General features: G+C 35.6%; 1 protein-coding gene across 5 annotated transcripts in view; it reads left to right on the forward strand.

The window, feature by feature from the left end:
- COL16A1 (collagen type XVI alpha 1 chain) overlaps positions 1-23461 on the forward strand; it is a 126245-nt gene that overhangs the window by 63610 nt on the left and 39174 nt on the right. For all 5 annotated transcript variants that reach the window (XM_072418620.1, XM_072418629.1, XM_072418647.1 and 2 more), the window contains exons 13-38: positions 105-146; positions 316-360; positions 3338-3382; positions 3470-3532; positions 5558-5602; positions 6985-7080; positions 8625-8663; positions 9022-9066; positions 10077-10112; positions 10281-10403; positions 11074-11109; positions 11899-11934; positions 13352-13459; positions 16176-16220; positions 17564-17599; positions 17738-17791; positions 17896-18027; positions 18921-18956; positions 19038-19145; positions 19339-19461; positions 19540-19593; positions 20344-20385; positions 20538-20573; positions 20768-20821; positions 21028-21096; positions 22473-22526. In XM_072418620.1, coding sequence (XP_072274721.1) covers positions 105-146; positions 316-360; positions 3338-3382; positions 3470-3532; positions 5558-5602; positions 6985-7080; positions 8625-8663; positions 9022-9066; positions 10077-10112; positions 10281-10403; positions 11074-11109; positions 11899-11934; positions 13352-13459; positions 16176-16220; positions 17564-17599; positions 17738-17791; positions 17896-18027; positions 18921-18956; positions 19038-19145; positions 19339-19461; positions 19540-19593; positions 20344-20385; positions 20538-20573; positions 20768-20821; positions 21028-21096; positions 22473-22526 — 1602 coding nt within the window. The remainder of the gene's footprint in view (positions 1-104; positions 147-315; positions 361-3337; positions 3383-3469; positions 3533-5557; positions 5603-6984; positions 7081-8624; positions 8664-9021; positions 9067-10076; positions 10113-10280; positions 10404-11073; positions 11110-11898; positions 11935-13351; positions 13460-16175; positions 16221-17563; positions 17600-17737; positions 17792-17895; positions 18028-18920; positions 18957-19037; positions 19146-19338; positions 19462-19539; positions 19594-20343; positions 20386-20537; positions 20574-20767; positions 20822-21027; positions 21097-22472; positions 22527-23461) is intronic.

Raw genomic sequence — 23461 nt, forward strand, 5'->3', positions numbered from 1 at the left:
AGATTCCCTGTTTTATAAATAGACCCTAAAGCATAACTACATTTCTGTTATAAATACTATAACTTGGGGACCACTTTTTTTATATCTTCTATTTTTTCAATTAGGGGGCAGATTGCATCCGAACGTCATCGGATGGACCCCTCCAGGTGAGTGTCAGCTGGATTTTCCACGTTTCATGGTTTGTGAGGATAATCTATTACCTTAAATGGGTTGTTTTATCCTCTGTTCTAGGTAAAGATGTTTACTATAATCCTGTTTCTATTTATTCCTAGCTACATAAACCACAATTGTGTTCTCTTTTTCAATTTTCCATAGTGTGCTGAAGGTGTAAAAGGAGAGAAGGGAGAGCAAGGAGAGGGGGTGAGTATAAAGATATGCCAAATTTGCTAATTAATATTGTTCCTCATGATTGTACTTTCCCTTTCAAAATTAAAACAATATAACATAGGCCGTCTTGAAGGCAGAAAGTACAGTATCCCTTAGGCACTAATAAGTAAATCATTTTTCTTTGCACTATTGACACTAAACTCCAGGCTGAATTTGATTAACTGTTCTGAGTTACAAGCATTGAATTCTGCATTGCTTTATGAAAAACAGTCTTTATGTAGTCTCAAGTAAAATAGAATTATCCAATAACAGAGGCAAAGTATGCTACTTACACTACAGTGTTGGGGTTAGATGTCAGAATGCATACAGGCTGTGTAGTGCAATGGTACAGTAGGTAATATTAGCAAGACAATCCAGTGGTGTTTGATATTTTTTTTCTAGTATCTTTTTAAAGTTTAATTAAAGCTAAAGCATTTTTTGGAGATGTGTTTCATTCTCTATCATGTTTTAAATAATGTCTGCTAGGTAGATTCTCCTTCTTCATTGGTCCTGGTACCTCTTATCACTGGTACAGAGAGTGATGGGAATATCAAAAAGGCAAACCTCGTATAGTTCTAGAGCAGGGGTCAGCAAACTTTTTTGGCTACTAGGCCATTTTAGGAGGTCAAGAAGGCACACTAGGCCAGACTCTCTCTCTGTCCCGAGTCCTGCACTGATGACTTCACCCCCCACCAGGAATGGTCCTGAAGGGAAATCCCTCTTCTCCGCAATGCATACGGAGGAGAGGGAATGTCCCCTTACCCCCTCATGCCGCTCCGGAGCCGCGGGTTGTCGACCTCTGCTGGCCGGGATTAAGGCGGATCGACCAGGGGGGGCATTAAGCCGGAACAGACTACTGGCTAGGACATATATAGCCTAAAGGCTGGAGTTTGCCTACCCCTTTTCTAGAGGATAGGCATTTGCTTTAAAGAACTCTCCTCTTCTGCTATGTCTCTGAGACAGAAGATAAGGGGAAGTCTGCCCAACAGGATATAAAAAGAAAACAGCCAAGGGTCTTACCAATTTCCTACTTTACCAAAACAATACAAACATTAGCATTATATATACTTTCAAATACTAATTTAAACAGACATAATATGCAGCGCTGTACAAAGTCCATAGTCATGTCACTAGCTGTCCCTCAAAGGGGATCACAATCTAATGTCCCTACCTCAGTCATTTATCTTTAATCTCTCTGAGGTAAATTTTGGGAGGAAGCTATTGAACCTAACTGCATGTTTTTAGAATGTGGGAGGAAAACAGAGTACCTGGAAGAAACCTATGCAAACAGAGAAAGAACATGCAAACTCCATGCAGATAGTGCCCTGGCCAGGATTTGAACCTGGGGCTGCAAAACAAAATGAATGAATAGAAGCATTTAGCTACCCTAAACTAATTTTAATGGCAATTCTAACATGGGATCAAGAGAATCCTAAAATGATTCTCAAATAGTATAAATATTTTGATACTTTATTATGCAGAATGCCTCCTAAATGGTTTAACTATAAAATGAAGAAGCCATTAATGTTTGATGCTAAACAAGTTGTGTGTTTTAAGTAGACTGACCTTGGAGGCCTGGTCTATGTTCACTTCTATAATTTTGTCACTAGAGGGTGCTCAGGTCTCATATGGCTTTGTACCCACATTGCAGCATCGGAACCAGCTTCCTCCTCCATATTCAGCCCCAACTTAGTCTATATATCTGCATTATGAAAACCTCAATATACACTAACTTAATGTACCTGTGGGAAACAAAGACTCCCAGTTGTAAATGTTTTATACGTGTAGAAGTGAAAATTTTTTTATTATTTTCATTTTTTTTTGTTCTTGACTATTTTTTATAGAAAGTTTTAGGAGTTCATATGCTTTAAGGTTTTAATATGCCTTAAAGTTGTTGAGCAGCTGCCTTGGACATCTCATATTTTCTGTTTGAATGTGTTAAACTTTATTTATAACCAAAAACATTTTTTTAACATTCAGGATACATTTGGGAATTCTTAAACCCCTGTCATTTGTTCTTGCCACTTATGTTCCCTTAGGAAGATTTCCCTTCTCTACCTGTCCTGAAAACAGGACATGAAAGAAAATATTTCCATTAGGAAAATTCCCTTTTAGAAACTTGTCACTATAATGAATGTTTACCCTTGAAAGCTGTCCCTATTTCTGTAAAATTAAAAAAAATTAATTCCTTTTCTCTTTATTCTGGAGACATTACAGAACATGAGTCTTACCATTGTGAGGGTTATTTCTATCCTAGACTGTTGTAACTGGTATACCTCTCCTCATCAGGAGATTTACCCCTATGCTCTGGTGGTCACCCTAAAATATTGGATTTCCTATCTTTCTTTCACCAGAAAAATCTAATCTCCCCAGCTGGGACACAGACAGCAATTTAAATAAAGGGTCTGAGCCTTCTTAACTCAATTTAAAATAATAAAAAAGTTATTTAAGCCTTTACATACACTTTAGCTTTAAAAACAGTTTTGGCTTTAGACTTACTTTATCTTAGCTCTTTAGTTGAGACTTGCTCAGACAGAGCAACTGACCCTGATACTGACCTTCTAACAGATATCATCCTGACTGACACAGTTTTGTCACAAATAATAACCAGACAAGGCTGAAATGTTCTTTTCTCTCAACAATAAACCATTCTTTCATTAAATCTGTAGTTAACAAACAACCTACAGGGGAAAAATATGGTTAAACCTCTGTTTATGAAGACATAAAATTCTTTGTTTAGAGGTCAGCATAGGATGCACAGGTCCATGATGAGCAAGTTTAGCTAGATACTGTCCATCCAACTTTGCCATTGACCACCATTCATTGACCCAAGGTCATGTTTCTTCTGCTTCATGAAGAGCTGTCCTGATTTTTTAGGCAGTGTGTAACTCCTTTATATAATACAGAGCATAACATTTTGATTTGCTAATCTACTATCACAAAACTAATTTATTATTTTTCTTTGCAAAAGGGTCCTAGAGGATACGAGGGACCATCTGGGCCTGAAGGAGAGAAAGTAAGCAACATTTGCTGGTTCTTTGTTTCAATTTTTTTCTGTCCAGGCCATCTATCTTCATTATGGCATTGTTTTATTTTTTCCTAGGGACAAAAAGGTGAAAAGGGAGATGTGGGATTTAAAGGAACTGCTGGTTCTCCTGGTCGGGATGTAAGTAACTGATTTATAGATATTCTAGTGGGGTGATTTATTAAATGTTCATCTGACAATGTTTTTCAAACAGCCCAGAAAGATGGAAAGAACAGAGAACTATAATGAAAACAATATCTCTTCTAGTTCCTAAGAAATTGGATTTGATAGGACCTGAGGTACAATACCCTTACCCCGCTGATTGTGATTTGGAAGCTTCTGTTTAATTCCTCATGCATTAAGGAGGTTTCTAACAACACCCATATAATAGTAGGGGGTTCACTGCTAACTCCATTATCCAACATGTACAGGAACAATACAAGGAAGCTCCTAAAGCACATGGAGCTACAATCCTTGTTCAACAATGGCTTAATCATTAGTTAAACTGCAATAACTTCATTATCTTCGTTATTGTACTGCACTTCAACTTCATTATCTTACTGTAAATAATAAAAACTGACTGTTCAGCTACAGTATGCATTCACATGTATTCTTGAATGGAATTAAACCTTGTACATGTTCTTATAGCCACAATGAGTTATAAATACTCCCAAGGCTGGAGATGATAAACTTTTATCAGTGAAGCGGAGTGATCCAGCAAACCTGGAATAGAACTTGTCCAGGTTTAAAAAGATTTGCTAACAAATAGCAAATCACTTTGAAACTCTGAAATCAATTTCAGCTTTGATAGATCACCCAGCTTCTGTGATGAAAGTGTAACTTCTGATGAAAGTTTAACAGTAAATGCTGATGAAATTCCAGAATATGTCAAGCTAATATTTTATTTCCTTTACTTTCAATTGGTGCGGTGCTATACAACGCAGTCCTTGAGACAACACTCTGAAAGATGTTGTGTCTATGTCTACCCAGCCTACTACATCAGTGGTCGCCAACCTTTTCGGACCCACGGACCACTAAATATACGGGCTCCGGACCACACATGCGTGGGGAGCAGGGTGTCACTCAAAGGGGAAGAAACTTCCCCCTTTGTGACATTATTATGCCAGAACCCGCCCACTCTCCCATCACAGGTCTGAGCCTGTCCAGAGACACAACCCGCTCACTTTCCTGAGCCTGCAATCCATACAGGAGACTTGGTCCTCGGCTCTGGCCGGTGCATCCCCCCAGCGCAGTCCTTCTCCTGACCCTGTTCGGGGGCGCATCTGCCAGAGCTGCGGACAACCAACATTTTCTTGTTGGCGACCACTGTACTATATCACAAACATTGCTAGCTCATCAACTCAGGAGCAGAGATAATAGGTGGCCACAATTAAGTTCCAATTGTTTAAATGTTTCTGTATGTTCCTGGCTATGGTAATTTGTAGTCAGTGCTCAGCTGAATTTTTTAGGGCTCAGAAGACAGGCATGCGATGTGTTAACCTGTGTGGGGTTTTTTCATTTGAACATACATTTTTCATATAGACCATTCATCAAATGATGGTAATGGCAATGCATCAAAACATCCAAAAAAATTGGCATGTGTTGTGGTACACTGCAACACACGTGCATTAGAGTTACCTTAGCATATTAAGATGCCATTCAGAATGATGGACAACATAAGGCACTAACACACAATGTACCCCAGCAGAAAAGTTTGAAGTTTTTTTTTAAAGAGGTAAAAGATCCAAAAGCCAAGCAAAAACATTGTTTATAGTTTTTTTCTTAGTTTTGGATCGGGTTAGAAAGAGAATTTCTACCTTTTTTTTTCAATTCTGTCTGATTCCATTGGGGAAGTTTTTCCTTATGTCCTCTATAAGTACTATCTGTAGAAAAAATAAGCATTTGCCACTGGAACAATAGGGCCCACCTTCAAGGAAAACATTCTCATAAGAACAAATTCTTCTTCTGTTTTATTCTCCTAAAAATATGTTTCCATACTTACCTGCTTTCGACTGAAGGTTTTATAACATGGCAATACCTGTTTAACAAGGGACAGTATTTTCATCTATTGACTTGATTATGTGAAAAAACACATTATGGTTACAAACCATGTGTTCATTATTAAACTGTGCTATCACTAATATAACTGTGCATTCCTTAATATAGGGCAGACCGGGTGAAATCTGTGTTGTGGGTCCAAAGGGTCAAAAGGTAAGCAAATTTATTTTATTCAGTAGTTATATTACTATAGTGATAAAACTTGTGCAGTGTTAAAGTAGATGAAACAGTGTTGTACCAAGCTGTACTAGTAGATGTAAAGCTCCAGACAGATGTAACATATGCTAATTAATACAGCTCTGTGATTATTAATACACTCTAAATGTCTTTAATAAAAGCAAAAAAAAATTAGGTTAATTAAAGCAGAAGTCTATTAGTTGGCGGAGAAGAACTTTTTCTATAGTTGGCAGGTAAGAATAGCAAACATCTAGGCACACATCTAGCTCCTTCCTTGTGTCCTCTAGGAATAACGTGTGCAGGACTGTCATTGCTGCACCCCCCACATCCACCAACTATGCTACTGACTTTTCCTGGTCTACTAAAACCCTGTTCAGGCAATGAGCCAAAAAAAAGTTGAACACTACACTGTATGACACATCTGCCATGCAGCGTAAAAAAAGTTCAGCTTTAAACCAGATGATAATGTATTCTAGAGATTAAAAGAATTAGAGAAAATAAATTTAGACTTACTGGTTACCATGTTTTACATCAAATGTATTAATGCTGTTCATATTTGCACACTCCCAGGCAGAAGTTTCCTTATATTCATATTTAATTATACTGCGCAATTTGAAAGATGTCAGCTGATGACAACATTTTAGGATGATATCTATTTTGCTTAACTCAACAAAAAGATGTTCTTAAATGTTCATGATTTATGGAGTGTAAAACTAAAAATGGAAATTGGGTGTAAGTTGCATAGCTTGCTTTATATACTTACACTATGAGGAGCTGTTATGTTAAGGAGACCTCTGTGTAAGATAAATCCTATAATATGTAGAATGTGACCTAAAATCTATGATCTGTGACCTAAGAATGTAGAATTGTACCTAAAATCTGAAACTTTAAGTATCTCGGAAAAAAACTCTTAAAAACATATTAAGTACAAAACTATAGACATAGATATGTTTTAGCCTGAGCAGCATTCATTAGGTTTTATTTAAAATAAAACAATTATCACATTTCAGAAGCAAGCTATTTCAGAATAGATTGTTACAATTAAATGTAGCCCCAAATAGTTGCTGGATATCTCAAGCATGACTACATCTGTATTTTCTTTAGCTTCATATTTAGTTTTTAATAAGTGAATGGACAGCTGTAATTTATTATATGATATCCAAGGGAAGTTATCAAAATTTGTGTTACATCCAGGCTTATTTAGTTGAGTATACCTGCTGTACACCAATATATATATATATGGATTGTCATGTATGATATGATTATACTTTTGCAAAGAAAGTGTTAATGCCATTGGGTTGAAAAATTTATGTTTGTGGAATATTGGATGATAATTTTTTATTTCCTTCCGTCAATAGGGTGAAACTGGAATTGTAGGTCCTGAAGGACTGGCAGGAGAACCGGGACCTCCAGGAAAACCAGGACTCCCTGGGATAGGATTACCAGGCAAACCTGTAAGTTAGCTATTTTTGTGTATCTCAAAACATTCTTCTGTTCATATCCTGCCAGCGAATCTTCTGTTAATCCTTTAGTGCTGACAGACACCATTGTAACTTGCATGCATTGATCATGAGTGTTGGTTTCTCAGTGGAGAACACTTTAGCTAGCAGTAGCAGGCATTCCAACAACACTTAATGGGCCAGTAAAGCTAAATAAGAGCTTTTCACTACTGAAGATAATGGCAATAGAATTATATTTGAAAAGATATTATCTAGAACACAAATACTTTTTGACCAGTGGGAGATATTGCAAGCAGCACTGGGTGAGTATTTTTCATCCTAAATAGGCTAAAATTAGCTTAAAGCACATGCAAACCCATAGACAAAATGGAATAGTTTAAAGGAATTTTACACATAAAATTGGAAGAATATGCAATTGTGCAGAACTATAGAAACATTTTAGATACTTATTTGTGGCTGGTATTATTAACTCTATATAACCCTATATATGAATAAAAAAATATTCGAATTTACTAAAAAATTGTATTCATAAGGCTGTAGACTGTCACTAAAATTGACATAGTTAGTAAATACTTCTCTCACAATCAGCCAATAAAGACAACGGTGGACCTTACATCTACCTTGTATAATCAAGGGAACAAAATCCAGAAAATTGGTGTAAATATACACATTTACCCACCAGTAAAGAATACTACTAGTAATACCTGAACCCAAAACATTATCCTGCTGTGTCTATTTTTGTGGCTATCCTGCTGGGGATATAACTCCCCACCCCATTTTTCTATTCTCCAATGTCTTTGTCCTGTTGCCTACTTTTCCTTAACTTCCAGTCTGTCACTCTTCACCCACATCCCCTAAAAAAGAAAGAGTTTTTTACCATCCTAATAGTGTATTCTCCAAAACATTCCAGTGTATATAACACAAATAAACTAGTTTGATGAAAATAGTAACTAGTTTGTATGATGGACACATTTTTCTTTGATTTTGTATTACAAATATACCAATAATACTTTATGTCAATCACAAAGAGTCCCTAAAAAGGACACTAGGAAGCTTAGTATCCCAATGGTATGATTTTAGAGAATGTTACTATAACAAACACAAAGATGCATGTTCACTAACAAACAGACTGAAGAATATGACCTACAATGGATACAGAAACACTGGCAAACAACAAAAAGGTTGATGTACTAAAAGAAACTAAGAGATTTTAAACCTTACAAGGAACTTTTCACTTAGCCCTTACAGATTCACTTTTTTTAAATCAACCTCTTTGAGAAACAATTGGAAAAATGCATTTGGACATCAACTAACTAACACATCTTTGTAAATTTTAGATATAATTGAGTTGGTGATAATATTACTCATTATAATAATAACTCCAGTTACAATCTTTAAGAGTATATCTAAATTAAAGTATGCTAATAAGCTACATGTTTTTTATTCTAAATGTAACTTTTATGCAAGCATCATATCCTTCACAATACATTAGTAGCTTGTATTTAAAACAGATTATTTGATGGTATCTTTTCTTTTAGGGTAATCCTGGTGGTCCTCCTGGCCCGCAAGGAGAAAAGGTAAGAAGAATATGCTAAGGACACATATTTGTATGTCAGTTACATATGAGCACTAAAATTTGCTGTAAGCCCACTATAACAGCAGTTGTTACAATAGGGCCCACTTTTCCACAGTTCTTCAATGAATTGCTTGGAAAATGGAACCCCTTTACACTGTAGACCTCTGTACAGGTGAACAGCCAACAGCTCATCTCCAGGTATCAGATGTGTTGTGTGCTGACACTAAACAAAACATACCAATAAATACTAACATACTGCCATGTACTTAATGGCCAAAAATCACATTTAATTTACTGTACTGATAATGTAAAACTACAATTAATGTTTAATGCCTATAATATTCCTATTCTGACTTTAGGGTACACCTGGAACTCCTGGAAAAGATGGTGCAGTAGGAAAACCGGTAAGTATTTTAAACTTTTTTATTTGTAATAAAAGTTGGGCATTGGGCAGGTTAACATTCTGGCCTTTGCAGCGCTAGGTCCTAGGTTCGAATCTCGGCCAGAACACTATCTTCATGAAATTTGCAGGTTCTCCCCGTGTTTGCGTGTTCCTCCCACATTCCAAAAACATGCAGTTAGGTTAATTGGCTTCCCCCCAAAATTGACCTTAGACTGTAATAAAGACATATGACTATGGTAAGGATATTAGATTGTGAGTCCCTTGAGGGACAGCTAGTGACATGACTATGGCTTTGTACAGCGCTGCGTAATATGTAGGCGCTATAAAAAATACTGTGAAATAATAATAACTGTATTGTTTTCCCTGAGTTTTTGCAGAAATATTTTGGGGTTTTTATTACAAGTTCACATTGCTACATTATAATTGGTAGAACTAAATCCACTCTATTTTTGGGATTATCCATTCAGCGTTACCAGATCCACCATCAAAGATAAAAAGAACTTTCATATAGTTTAGCTCATAGACTTCATTGGGCCTTTGTTTGTTATATGGTAAAAACTTTATAGTGGTTTAAAGAACTGTAAGTAAAAGGAAATACAAAATATACATTAATGTTGTGATTTTTGCATACAGTTAGTAGTATGTGTCAGTTATACATAGACTCCCTAACCCTTCAGGACTCAGAAGCAGTTGCCTCATCTGATAATTATATTTGCACCATCTTCATGTACTATATTAGCTAACTAATAAAAAAAACTAAAAACTTTAGAAAAAGTACTGACATGGCCCATCTGTCCATATTTCATGAAAGTGGAACCCTTATCCTATTGTTAGTTACTTTTCAATTATAAAAAACATCTTTTAAAATAGGAGCCGTTTTGTTTGGTTTTAACATAGAATAGCTGATTTTGCTGCAAGAATTTGCTGATTATAAATTATATCAAACTAAACTTTCCCTAAGAACATAGGATTATCTATTAAAACTATGACTAATATCTGTTTATTTCACAGGGTAAACCAGGCACCTCAGGGCTGAAAGGAGAGAAGGTAATGCCACGTTTTTTAGACATGTTTAATACATATTACTATGCAGCTAACTTTTCTATATACCTGAATTTATTCCTTTTTCATAGAGTATTTACATATGGTCCTGATATTTTCTGTTGGGTGCACGTTGCCCTTTTGTGTTTATAAAGCTTGTATTTTCTTTTATAGGGCGAGTCATGTGAAGTATGCCCATCTGTAAATGCTGATGGGACACAAGTTATCAGTGTGCCTGGTGTCAAAGGACAGAAAGGGCAAGCGGGTCTTCCTGGAATTGGAGATCCAGGAAAACGGGTAAGTAACACCAATATATCTTTGACTCCAAAAAAGTTTAGGGGTAATATAGAGGGACAAGTTTTTAAATAACATAAATGGTCAATAAAACATGCTGCATTTGCAAGTGACTGTGTCCAAACCATTACATAAGTAATGCCTTTATTGCCCTAATGGTGGCCTTGAATGTAATACCTAAACCCTCAGTACTTATAACCCTAAAATGAATCCCCAGTTGCAGTGAAGGGAAATCTGCATGGCTAAAAGCAACATGTCACTTCCAGAAGCTATGACACAACCCCACCTCAACCACAGCTGCAAACATCAAATGGTTTTGAACTGTTCCATTTCAAGTTTAAAGGGACCAGTCGGGAGTGTGGTAATGTTTTTCGTACAATACTTTGGTTATCTGCAAGTTTGAAATGAACCTTAGGGTGACTTCTGGTGACTTTTATCACTAGTCAAAAATTGAAGGTACATCAAACACTTTTTTATTTGGCATATGTACAGAAAGTGAAAGTCAAAAGTCAAAAATTTGTCAGTGTTTCACGCCTTAATTTAAAGAAAAACAAATCGACAATATCACCAAATCAACAGAAGAAAAATGTATATCAGTAAAATATAATCAATATCCTGTTTTACTTATACTCTAGAATTTTTTATCTACGTGATATCTATTTTATTTTTTTAGGGTGAAAAGGGCGAACAAGGGTCCAAAGGTGAACAGGTAACAGGCTTTTTAGAAACAAAATTCTTCTCTTTGTCATTGAAGCTGCATGTATCTTGCTTGTTAATTAAGGAGAATAAAGAGGCTTATCAAAACATGGAGATCTAAGGCTTTCTGATATGTAGTTTAGTTCTTTCTTACCCAGTATAGGTTAAAAAACTTATTGACACTTAATGGAGACCACCCAAGTGCCAAAAACTATTCTTTTAAAAGACTTGTGAACACATTTACATCTGCATCAGGTGAGTGTACAAACTAATTGGGAAGTACTCTCAAGACATACATAGAGAGGCTTTCATTGTGATTTATCAACCTGGTCAAACAATCCCCCCATTAGATGGCTATGGTACAATATAACAAGGATAAGAACCTTACCAGAACATTTATTAGCATGAAAATGCCAAGACCAGAATTGCTTAGTTGCCAGTCATCAGCCGCTTGGCACTCACAACTTGGCCGCATTTACATAGACTGTACTGTAGAATTATGATGGCTATTTCTGGTTCTTATCCAAAGGCTTAAGTACATTTAGAGCTACTGAAACATTACAAGTGGGCAGGGGCCCTGACTAACCTAATTTACAAGCTTGTTTTAGGTTAGTGACTTAGGTGGCACCGAAGAGAGACGCAGCCAGGTGATTGGAATTGGCATTGGCAATCAGACATTGGGTCAACAATGGCAGCCTACATGTTTCTCTAATGAGAGGTTTCCTTCTATCTGTTTTACAAATAACATGTTTTAAAATCTGTTTTACTAATGCCATCTAAATACTTATTTCCACTATCACAGGGGCTTGCAGGTATTAATGGCTTCAAGGGTGAAAAGGTAAGTGTGCTAATATTATATTTATTAATGAAATTGTTGACCAGACATAGGGGCAGAGGCTGCAGAACACATTCCAAATCCGAAACTAATTCAATAAATTCATTTACTATATTTTTAAGTCCAGGGCATGCACAAATAATGTAAAGAAATGAGGCAAAATTATATGTTAGAAAATATATAATTACATGCCTGGTGAACATGGACTGAGTTTCCTGCAGGAGGAGAGAGATTTGTTATAAACTCATGTTCAGGGATAGAATGGAGCAGGATTAGTGTTCTAAGAAATGCAGCAAAAAATAACTTATCTGTGATAATAATATGAACTTCCAGTCACGATATTCTCTATTTTAAGCTGTCAGAACACTTGCGTGAACATATGAACTCACTTGAAAGATAAAATGAAATCCATGCTCATCAAAATAAGTTGTCATGTGAAATAAACAGCCAAAAATATTTGAATTATGGATGAAGAAAGGTGAAAGCTGCACATTAATATGCAGTAAAATGCACAACTCTAACAAAAAACAAAGTTAGATGTCTGGGAGTAAGACTTTGTATAGCTGAAATGGCATTTCTGGCATTTGCCGGAAGGACCGGTGCCTGTTAGACCTCTTAAATTGGTGACAATGAGTTTTGGCTGCCTATGATTCCCTCTCTAGGCAGTGATCAGCCATTCCAGGTTTTGGCTACAGTACCACCTACTGGGCAAATCTGACATTGCAGAGCAATGTTACAACTGTATCACATTTATATGATCCCACTGAAACTGGCCAAACCTTACTTTTCATATTCTTTATTATGCCCAAATAAAGAAATTACTATAAAAAAAGATACATACCCCCCCATTTCATATCTGTTAAAGTAGCTATGTTTAAGATTGAAAGGTTCTTGATAATCTCAGAATTTGATTTACAGTAATTTATTTAAAAGAAAATAAGAATGTGAATACATACTGAATTCATTGTTTTCATATGCCATGCTCAAACACATGATATATACAGGGTTATTTTTTTTAGAAGAATTTTAAAAGCTTGCTGCATCTAAACTAGCCATGGATAGGTAGATGTTTCTGTAGGGACCTGTTCCTTATACAACTTACCCAGTGGGCTACCCAAGTGACTTATATGTGGTTCAGTACAGCCTTTATTTTTTCAAAAGTAACAGATCTATGTGTAAGCTATAATGGGTGATTCTGACATTAAACAAAAAAATTAGAGTGCTCCATTGAACCAGGTTACAGTTTCAGTTTACTTTATAGATGACAAAGGTACATATTTTTCTGTACAGTTCCAATATGCAATATTAGGCACACATGACAAACTAGTACTATATAGGCATTGGTCTATTTTGTGTATAGGAACATTTATTTTGTTTTTCTTTCATTTTTATATCATTATACCAATTTAAATTCTTCCAGGGAGAGCCCTGCACAGCCTGTTTAGATGCTCCAGCCCTCGCTAGTATACTTACCGCAGGCTCTCAAGACCTCAAGGGTAACCCTGTAATTGGACTGCCTGGCCTCCCGGTGAGTATCTTTGTAACTTGCCTAGAAAAATCCTACATATAGTGTGTAAACATTTACTAAATGTTGTGGCATAATCCCTATTGCTATATCCTTATATCTGAAAGAGAGCCTGTCAAAGCAAAAACAACGTAAACCTTCATCCTAATACAAATATAGGCATTATAAGGTGCCAACACATATCAACGATTTTTCAGTCTTCAGAGGTTGCTGAATGAAAAATGAAGGGTGTTTTGGTACCTCAAGTATATGCACTTGGACTTGCATGGAATTTTTAAGAAACTTTTATTTGAGACAAATGGAAGATATTTTGTGCAAATTGGTGGTAGCTATCATTTATACGCTGGCACAAATAGTGCTACCCACAAATATTAGTCATATTGGTAACACATTTTCTGCTCTAGGGTTACAATGCTTATTTATTGTCACTTCACTATATCTATGGAGGAGCAGCTTCATTACCTTAGGCTGTTTGATGCTGACATGAATAAAGAACATTTGCTCCTCTCTCCATAACATTGTGGGAGGGTGTTCTGTATCTACAAAGGTGAACATGGTAAGGCATAGTACATAGAAACTTATAAACTCATTGGATCATTGGAATAATGAAAAATACCAAAACATCTTCAAGAATATATATTGAAAGGACCAAAAGGGCAAATAAGAACAGTTCACTGTTTGGGGTGTACATACACTTTAAAGCTGGGCCTGCACAAATAAACTTTTAGTCTGTTTACTAGTTTCATAAATCCTAATTTACATAATGAACATTATGTGCTAAAGGTCCTGAACCCATTGCCCGATCATCATTCCCACCAGAAAATAATCGCTTACACATAGTAAAAATAATCAAAAATGATTTCCTTTCTGCATATTTTGCTTCCCAGTTCTGTGCCAAAGTTAATGATTTATATTGGATATAACTTATTTATGGCAGAAGGGGGTTTTATCAGCCTGATTTAGGGAATTGGGGATTTGCTTAGTCATTTATATCTGAAATGTAAGTTGGAAGTCTTTTGGAAACTTTACATTAATGAAAATAGTTTTACTGCTATGTATAATATTTTTCTGGAAAATAATGATATATAAATTATGCATTTACATAAGCTTTGAATAAAATACAATGATGAAAAGGAAGACACTATTTTTCAAACTCTATTACTGTTGGTAGATATATAGTTACCAGCCAGTTTATTAGGTGCACCTTCCTTGTAACGCGTTGAACCCCTTTTCACATTAAGAACTGCCATAATTTTTGTGGCATAAATTCAACATGGTGCTGGAATCATTCCTCAGGGATCTTGGTCTACAATGACATGATAATATCAAACAGTTGCTGCAGATTTGTTAGCTGCACATCCATACCCCATTCCATTGCATCCCAAAGTGCTCTTTTGAATTGAGATCTGGTGACTGTGGAGGCCATTTGAGTACAGTAAGCTCATTGTCATGTTAAAGAATCCAGGTTGAGATGATTTGAGCTTGGTGACATGGCATCCATGGTAAGTACATGGTCAGCAACCATACTAAGGTAAATTGTGACATTTAAACAATGTCCAGCTGGTACTAAGGACCCCCAAAATATGCCACGAAAATATCATCCACATCATTACACCACCACCAGAATGAACCATCGATCCAAGGCATGATAGATCCATGCTTTAGTTTTGTTAATGCCAAATATGACCCTACCATCAAAAGGTTGCAGTAGAAATCAAATCACATCAGACCAGTCAATGCTTTTTCAATGATAAAACTATTGCTTTTTCATGATAAAACTATTCTCAGATGCCTGAGAGGAGTGGCACCCAGTGTGGTCTCCTGCTTCTGTAACTTGTTTTCTTCTAGGTCTTCTAGGTAATGAGGGGGTATTTGAGTAAATGTTGCCTTTCTATCAGCTTGAACCAGTTTGACCATTTTCCGCTGACCCCTGGTAACAAAAATCATTTTTGCCCAGTAAACTACCACTCACTGCATACTTAACCTTTTTCAGACCATTCTCTGAAAACCCTAGAGCTGGTTGTGTGTGTAAATCATAGAAAATTAGCAATTTCTGAAACACTGACAATGTCTGCATGCCTAAATTCACTGAGTTGCTGCCATGTGATTGGCTGATATTTAGCGATTGTACCTAATGAGGTGTCCGGTGAGTGTTCACATGGTGATTGATGCACCTTCATGGGATAAACCCAGCAAATGTAGCAAATGTTATCAGTAAGTAAATTAAATGCATTATGTAGTGATGGGATAACAACACCAATGGTACCTGCTGGGAACCAGAGGGAGCATAGTGTTTAAGAGACTATCAACCAAAAGCATCTCCCTTTATAAGTAGTGTCATGATTGGATGCTGGTCCTCTGGGAATATGGAATGGCCTACATCCATGTTTGAGCAGGGCACAGAATGGTATGTGTATCTAAAATCAGGGAAAAGGAGTAAGATAAATCTAACAAAGCTTTAATATGACAATGAACTTTGTAAAAGCGCTGTGTAATATGTTAGCACTATATAAATACTGGTAATAAATAATAAAAGCTTTGCTTTGCAGGTAGGCCTTGTGTGCAGGTTTTATCATTAATGCTGTTAAATAACAAACATGTGGATATAAAGTAGAATTCAGTATAAAACACTGTAAACATTTATTATTATTTCTAAACTGCATAATAATTAAAAACACTGTTTGTAATTGTATATAATTAAATCTATTTATTTACACAGGGAGTACCTGGTGTAGATGGACTATCAGGGCCTAAAGGAGACAAGGTGATTTAAACATTTTATGATACACACAAATCTAGCTAATAATGAAGGATATTTAATATTATGCCTCATGTGTGAAAAGGACCTGAAATAAAAGTGCCTGTCTTGCCAAAGCATCCAATTATCTGCCATCATTACATAACCTGTATTAGAAAATGACAGCACAACACAAATGCTTTCAATGCTGACACTCCGTCTTTTCCGAAAACTCATTACTAATATAATTTCTACCTTTTTAGTGTATATATATATATTTATATATATATATATATATATATATATATATATTATCATGTATTTTCTCCCATAATTGTCTCATTATTCTTTATGCAAAACCTTTCATTTAATTCACCACCAGCTGATCCAAATAATTTACGAAGGTGAATTATAAAACTAACTATTATTTATTACTCATTATTGTTTTTTTGTCAGAAATGGTAATACATTATGATTGAGTCCCTCATTTAGAGAATCCATTTATAAGAATATTATTACTTTGTATTTATATGGCAAATACAACCAGGGCTCTAGGTGTTACAAGGTAATATCTTTAAATCCTCCAATATGCTTGCCCCTTTCAGGTATATCTGTTGTTGTGTGTGTACCATTAAGGTGATTTACATTCATTTCCTGTCCAAGAGGCATAACAAAAAGTTAGACATAATCTCCCTTAATGAGAGCAAATTCCCCCCTAAAACAGTTCTCCTCATTGTTCCTAAAGCACCCATAGCATAGCTGCACCCAGTGTTAGCAGTCCTCCCTGGGTGCTCCACTTCAATATGCTATTAGCAGCGCATGCACAGCTCAGTGAACAATTTGGAAATATCCTAACATAGCCACTCAGGAGGGACAAAGATCATGGAAAGGGATCAGGCTAAGATCTTTAACAAGGGAGCATGTAGACATCGCATCCCTGGATTTAAACAAGCAAAAAAAGGGTAAATCCTATTAAATCTTACTTGAAAAATAAGCTGCTGTTTTATAATATCTCTCTATTGAGCTCAGCCTATCCCAGGCTTTGGAGCGTTTCATAGATTAGGCCAAAGTCTCCGGAGCAAAATGATCCATTACTCCCCAATCCAGTTTTCCTAGTGCAGTTTTCATGGTAAATGCTATTTATTGCACATTCAGTAGATTGTATGGCCAGATTCTTTATTGATAAGGTAATATGGAAATCAATGACAAAAAAAGGTTTCTAAAGAATTTGCAGCAATAGAAAAGAATCATGCTGTGTATGTTGACATTGTATAAAAGTTTGTAATCATTGTAATTAGTACATTTAAGTAGGTTTTCATGTATCTTTTACAGCGATATTTGAAAAATGTTATATTTATTTATTTTTATAGGGAGATACTGGAATGGAAGGGCCAGCTGGAAAACCTGTGAGTAGACTATCATTCCCATATGAGCTTTTTTTCTTTTTATCCATGAGTTTTACTTTTATCTCTTGCACCTACAACGAATGTTCGGATGATGTGCCAACATCAAGGAAAAGAATCAGCATTTTGATTTCATTTTAGGGTATACCAGGAGATTTTGGAATGACAGGCCCCACTGGACCCAAAGGAGAAAAGGTCAGGCACAACTGATTTTTTTTACAACTGCTGGTGATGGATAAAGTTGAATTTGTAGTAGCAATATATTGTCTCTCTTGTATGTCATTATTTTCTTTTCTCAGGGAGAGCCATGTACCATCTGTCCAAGTCTCCCAGCTGAAGTGACGAAGCCCGATACTATCTATGCTGTGCCAGGGACCCCAGGAGAGAAAGGAGAAAAAGGGGACCCTGGAACTGGACTGCCAGGCAAGAATGTAAGCAGCAAAAATGTATTAAAGAGCATGCAGTGGAGATACAGGGTGCATGATATAGGGCAGGTGAAGGGAAAAGAACAGTTTAAATAAACTAACATTGCATTTGGTATTAAGATAATAAAAATCTTTGACTGAGTAACTTGTTTGGTTTTATATCCTCAACCAAAGGTCTTAAAATATATTTTAAATATGTTTTCAAAGAATATGTCCAGGCTGCAATAATGGTGCAGAAATGTACTTTATAGTATCATGCTGGCACTATCTGTCTTTTGTAGGTCCCTTGTTGTCCTCCTCACCGCATGTCTTATTCTAAACCAAGCAGTATTAGTAATGCTATGACCATTTTCTAAGTCCTGAATTATTCAGTGGGTGCCACAGAATTACAGTATTTATTAATGAACACTAAATTGTATGCCAGAAGGTCAGATGCAAGAGCAACTCAAATATGCAAGAATTCAACCGTCAGTTAACAATAGTGGAATTCTTGACCAAAGAAAGTATATGTGAATCTAATCACTAAAGTTTATTAAAAGCTTTAACATGCTAATATAATTTAAATGTCATTCTTACATTTTGTAAAATTGGTAACTTCCGTCATGCTAGTGTAATTTAAATGTCATTCCTATATTTTGTAAAATTGGTAACATCAATCAAAATCATACCTGATGATTCTGGCAGAAAGGTATTTTATGTTGCCTTCACAGGAGTACATGCAGGTGGACAGAAAGTGCATTTAAAAACAGGTTAAAAGCCTAAAATAGATTTAAAAAAAAAAATAAGCAGCAAATACATGTATATAATTTTTTAGCAACCTAAAAGTTAGGGTTTACGGTAAGGGAGTCATTGCTTTATTAAGTGGCTTTTAAGCAGTTTTATCTATTTATTGCCTACAGGGTATGCCAGGTGATGCTGGAATAAAAGGGCAGAAGGTACGTTGGTGTATCTACGAATATATTGTGTATATCTTCTTTTGTAGAAGATACTAACCAATTTTTCCTTTTATACAATAGGGTGCGGCTGGAAACCAAGGAGACCCTGGAATCCCAGGGACAACAGGTGTGCCAGGTCTACCTGGAGCACCAGGAATCCAAGGACCCAGTGGACTCAAAGGAGAGAAGGTACTATAAAGCAATAGTAGGCCAATTTCTTCTTAGTATTACACATTGGGCAGTGTTTTAGGAAGAAACATTTGTTGGCATAATAATCCCACAAATAATGGGATATTTTGTCACGTCTGTCATAGTTAATAATATAAGTGGGACATTTTATCATTTGCTTGACTTCCTCATCCTGCCTTTCCCCTGCTTACAGGGAGATGCATGTGACGCTTGTCCAGTAACTGTAAATGGAAATCAAGATGTTGTTGGCATACCTGGAAAACCAGGACCTAAAGGGGACCAGGGTCCTCCAGGAGTTGGACAAATGGGAAAACCTGTAAGTCATAAAGAGTAATATGGAGTAAGTCATTTGTCTGACTTTCAGTTAGCCCTAACCATTTTGTTCTTTTTTTAGGGGCAGCCAGGAATACCTGGGGTTCAAGGACCACCAGGACCTAAAGGAACTCAAGTAAGCGTAACGTAATCTATCCTATTTTTTCTGTTTAAGCACAATGAAGTACCTAGGCATACATGGTTTTGAAGTATTGCTTTAATATACCAGTTCCTTTTATGTTTAAAGAAAAAATATTGCTAACATGCAGTTTTTGCACAGCTTTATGTTTACCCATTTTATATTGAGAATAACCAAAGCACTACCTATTTTGGAACTACAATTTAATACCAATACACTTTGTATTTTGTTCTATTATGCGTGAAGGTACATATCAAAAGCCTATGCGTTGTTGATTGAGTGAAGTGTGTATTTATTTGTAGTGCAAAGGAAAGACTTATTAAAAATGTATATGTCACTTAGTTTAGGCTTGTGAGAAGTGTATAATAGGGGAGGTATTAATCCCTATAGCAAGTCAGCATCTGCTGAGATGCTGCTAGAAGCCACATCACCACTAGCTCGAAGCCATGTCACTTCCAAACCACTGGCTGGGGATCACTGCTTTAAAGCTTTAGCTAACATCCTATCTTGCTAATTGTTTTTATTGCTATCTGATACAGATGCCTGCACTGTATATTGATCTATTTCCTCTAATTATTAGCAAGATGTTACTGCTGCCAGGATAAGCAGTCATATCTAGATAGTTCTTGCCCTTGTATTGCTTGGCCCTGTAGCAATCTTGTGGCTTCTATGACTAAGGTTATATTCTAATGGATTACCCGGAGAACCTTTTATTGTTTTTACATCAATGTTTTTGTTTTCCTTCAGGGGGAACCAGGGCTTCCAGGGGAAGGAAAAAGAGGACAACAGGCAAGAACCAGAGTTATTTTTTATTACAATGAGTATTATATTAATACATCAAATCGAAGTTGAAATAATAACACACATGTAGGGCATAGCTCCTGCATCATATTTGTAAGTTGTGGTTATCTCTGTTATTATTAATAATTTCTGTTTTCTAGGGTGAAAGAGGACTGCCTGGCCCAGCTGGAAAAACAGTGAGTGATACCTGTTACATGCTGTACTCTATTGTAACATATCTTGTATGAGTTGTATTTTTATATACAATTCCTGTGTTTTGTTTTTTTTTATTACACCTGTCTACTACAAAAAAGCATAATAATAATAATAGTAATGTTACCTTTTATTTTAAATGGACATTTTATAGTAATTCATTCTTTTGCTCTCATAGGGACCTCCAGGACCTCAGGGACCTCCAGGATTTATGGGCCTTCAAGGCGAAAAGGTTACCTTAAAGTGTAAACATTTGTACATGTCTGTGTATTCATATATCTAATTGATAATCAGCCTGTCATTATTCATCACTACCTCTTGACATTTTTCTCCAAAAGGCAGTTTAACTATATAATAATGATTTATATATCGAGCTACTAACGCCATTGCTATAAACATTTTTGGAGCAATTAGACGTAAATAAATATCTTATTTCAGGGTAGCGTTGGACAAAAAGGGTCAACAGGAGAGCCAGGAATTCCTGGAGTTGGTGCCATGGGATCGCCAGTGAGTAAAGGCTGCTATTTGAGCACAAATATCTTATCCTAAATGGTTAACCCAACTAATATTAAACATATGCTTTTTTTATGCAAAGGTTACCAGAAATTATTAAATGTACTATCATTCATTTAAAATGTCCATCAGGAACTAGCAAATAAAAAAAGTGGTATATTACTATTAATGAGTGGTGAATCTAACCCTAAACAGCACTAAAGTGAATGGAAAGAAAGAAATTGTATGCTTTCAATACATCAAACAATTGGACCGTGCTGTGGAGGCTGTTAGTAGAAAAAGCCAATAATTATCAGCCTTTTAATAGTGTATCATTTGGTCTAAAATAACAAGAAAAACATAGGGTGATCAAGCTAGGACCTTCTTATTACAAAAATAACTGAAGGATTAGGGAGTCAAAACTCCCCTTTTTGGGTAAAAAAAAAAAAAAAAAGTTAATAGCAGATGAAAAGAACCTACTCCAAAGATGTGGTGACTTAGTCAACCCTTCATAGTTTGGCACCTACATTGCCAAGATTTTTGTCTTTCAGCAATACCAAAGATTTTATTATAAATCTTCGGTACAGTACTTCCTTATCTTTGCAGTGAATATATCTTCTTTGTTCCTTCTTTTGCTTTTTCTATAAAGCTTCTTGACAGGTTCACTGTAATAATCTCAGTTTAGTATAAAAATAGAAGACACTATCATAAATACTAAATCATGAATAATATTTATTGTACCTGAAATCTCAGTATTGTCAGCAAAAAAAAAAACTGAAAACTTTGCACAAATTAAAAAGCTGAAATGATATATCTAGGATTTGGCTGTTATCTGGAAAGGTCAGTTTTGCTCAGTGTAATTTATAGCCATGCATCTCATCAACCATACACATCTACATTAAGAAAAACATGTTAAAGTTTAAAGAAGATACATATGACTGCCACTAAATGTTCCTATACTAAGAAGAAATTAAAATTATATAATCTTGACTACATTCAGTAAACATTTATTTCTATAAAGGAGCAGAAAGTAGAGAACCGCTGCTTATGACCATAAATAACATGTTACGTACATCATAGGTGCTAACCCAATTAGAGTTTACAGAATTGTGCAATATAGACCATTATTTATTCAATACAATGCTGTGTATTTTTGTTTTGTTTTTTTGGTAAGAAATTGCAAAACTAATATAGCAGTATGAGTATGAAATAACAGAACAGTACATAGCCTTGGTTGCACAAATGTTTTTTCCTTATTTATTTTCTTTGCTTGTAGTGAGAATAAAATTATTTAGCTGGGTATCTTATAATTCTACCTGTCCATAGATCTGTTTTACATATCTCAAAAACTGTTATCCTGTATGTTTTTCACTATGTTAATATTCCATTAGGGACGTGACGGGACACCGGGAAAACCAGGATATCCAGGAACTAATGGGGCACCTGTAAGTAACAGACACACAAGTAATGAAATTCATTATTTCATCAGCAACTCCTATTCATCTCTTGTAACTTATAAGAGATATGCCCTAGGGAGATGAGATATGCCATATTTATACCTATGCTTTTTCCAATGTAATTTTAAATAGTGGTTAATATTTTTGTTATATGCTTGATGATTTAGAGGAGAAAAATGACAAATTTAAATAATAATTTACCTTGTGTAAATATTTTGGAAAATGTGTTCTTTGTTGTATTTTGTAATGAATACATGTAGGCTCTCATCTTTTATTATTGACTCTCCACGCTGTGCTTAATGTTAGCATAGAAGAAAAGCCTATTTATTTTCCTTCTTTTTCTCTATGATACTGAGTCCAATCTTTGGACAGGAAAGGCTTTGGCACCCAGACCAAATAATTGGTAATAATAATACTACCTATTCATAATCAGTAGATGACCAGCCACATCTAGTACTTTAATCACTTGATATTAGCATGACATCATAATGATTGCACTACGTTCACCTTAATGCCGGTCTATAGACAGAGTTATGCTAACAGACATTCTGTGTCATAAGTAATATGTTTTCAGCTCAGGCTAGTCACAGTCTGAAATATAGCAAGCATGTAAATCATACCAAAATGTAGTTGAGACAGCTTATACAATAAATTAAAAATGCAATAGGATTTATATCGATGCCATATGCATGTAACATACAGGAGTGTGAAATTAGATGGACTCTCATATCTATTCCATTTTTCCAACACTATCCAGATGCATCTATATTTAAACATCCTACTTCACTTTTCATGATGCCTGTCTCTTTAAAAAGTAACGAGGCATATATGTAAATTCTACAGAAGAAGTACTATTGTGGAGTAAAGAAAGAAGATCACATGCTTTTGTTCTGCAGCATTTGCAGTTCTTTGCAAACCAAGCA

This window comes from Pyxicephalus adspersus, chromosome 1 (assembly GCF_032062135.1).
Source record: "Pyxicephalus adspersus chromosome 1, UCB_Pads_2.0, whole genome shotgun sequence".
Taxonomy (NCBI): Eukaryota; Metazoa; Chordata; class Amphibia; order Anura; family Pyxicephalidae; genus Pyxicephalus; species Pyxicephalus adspersus.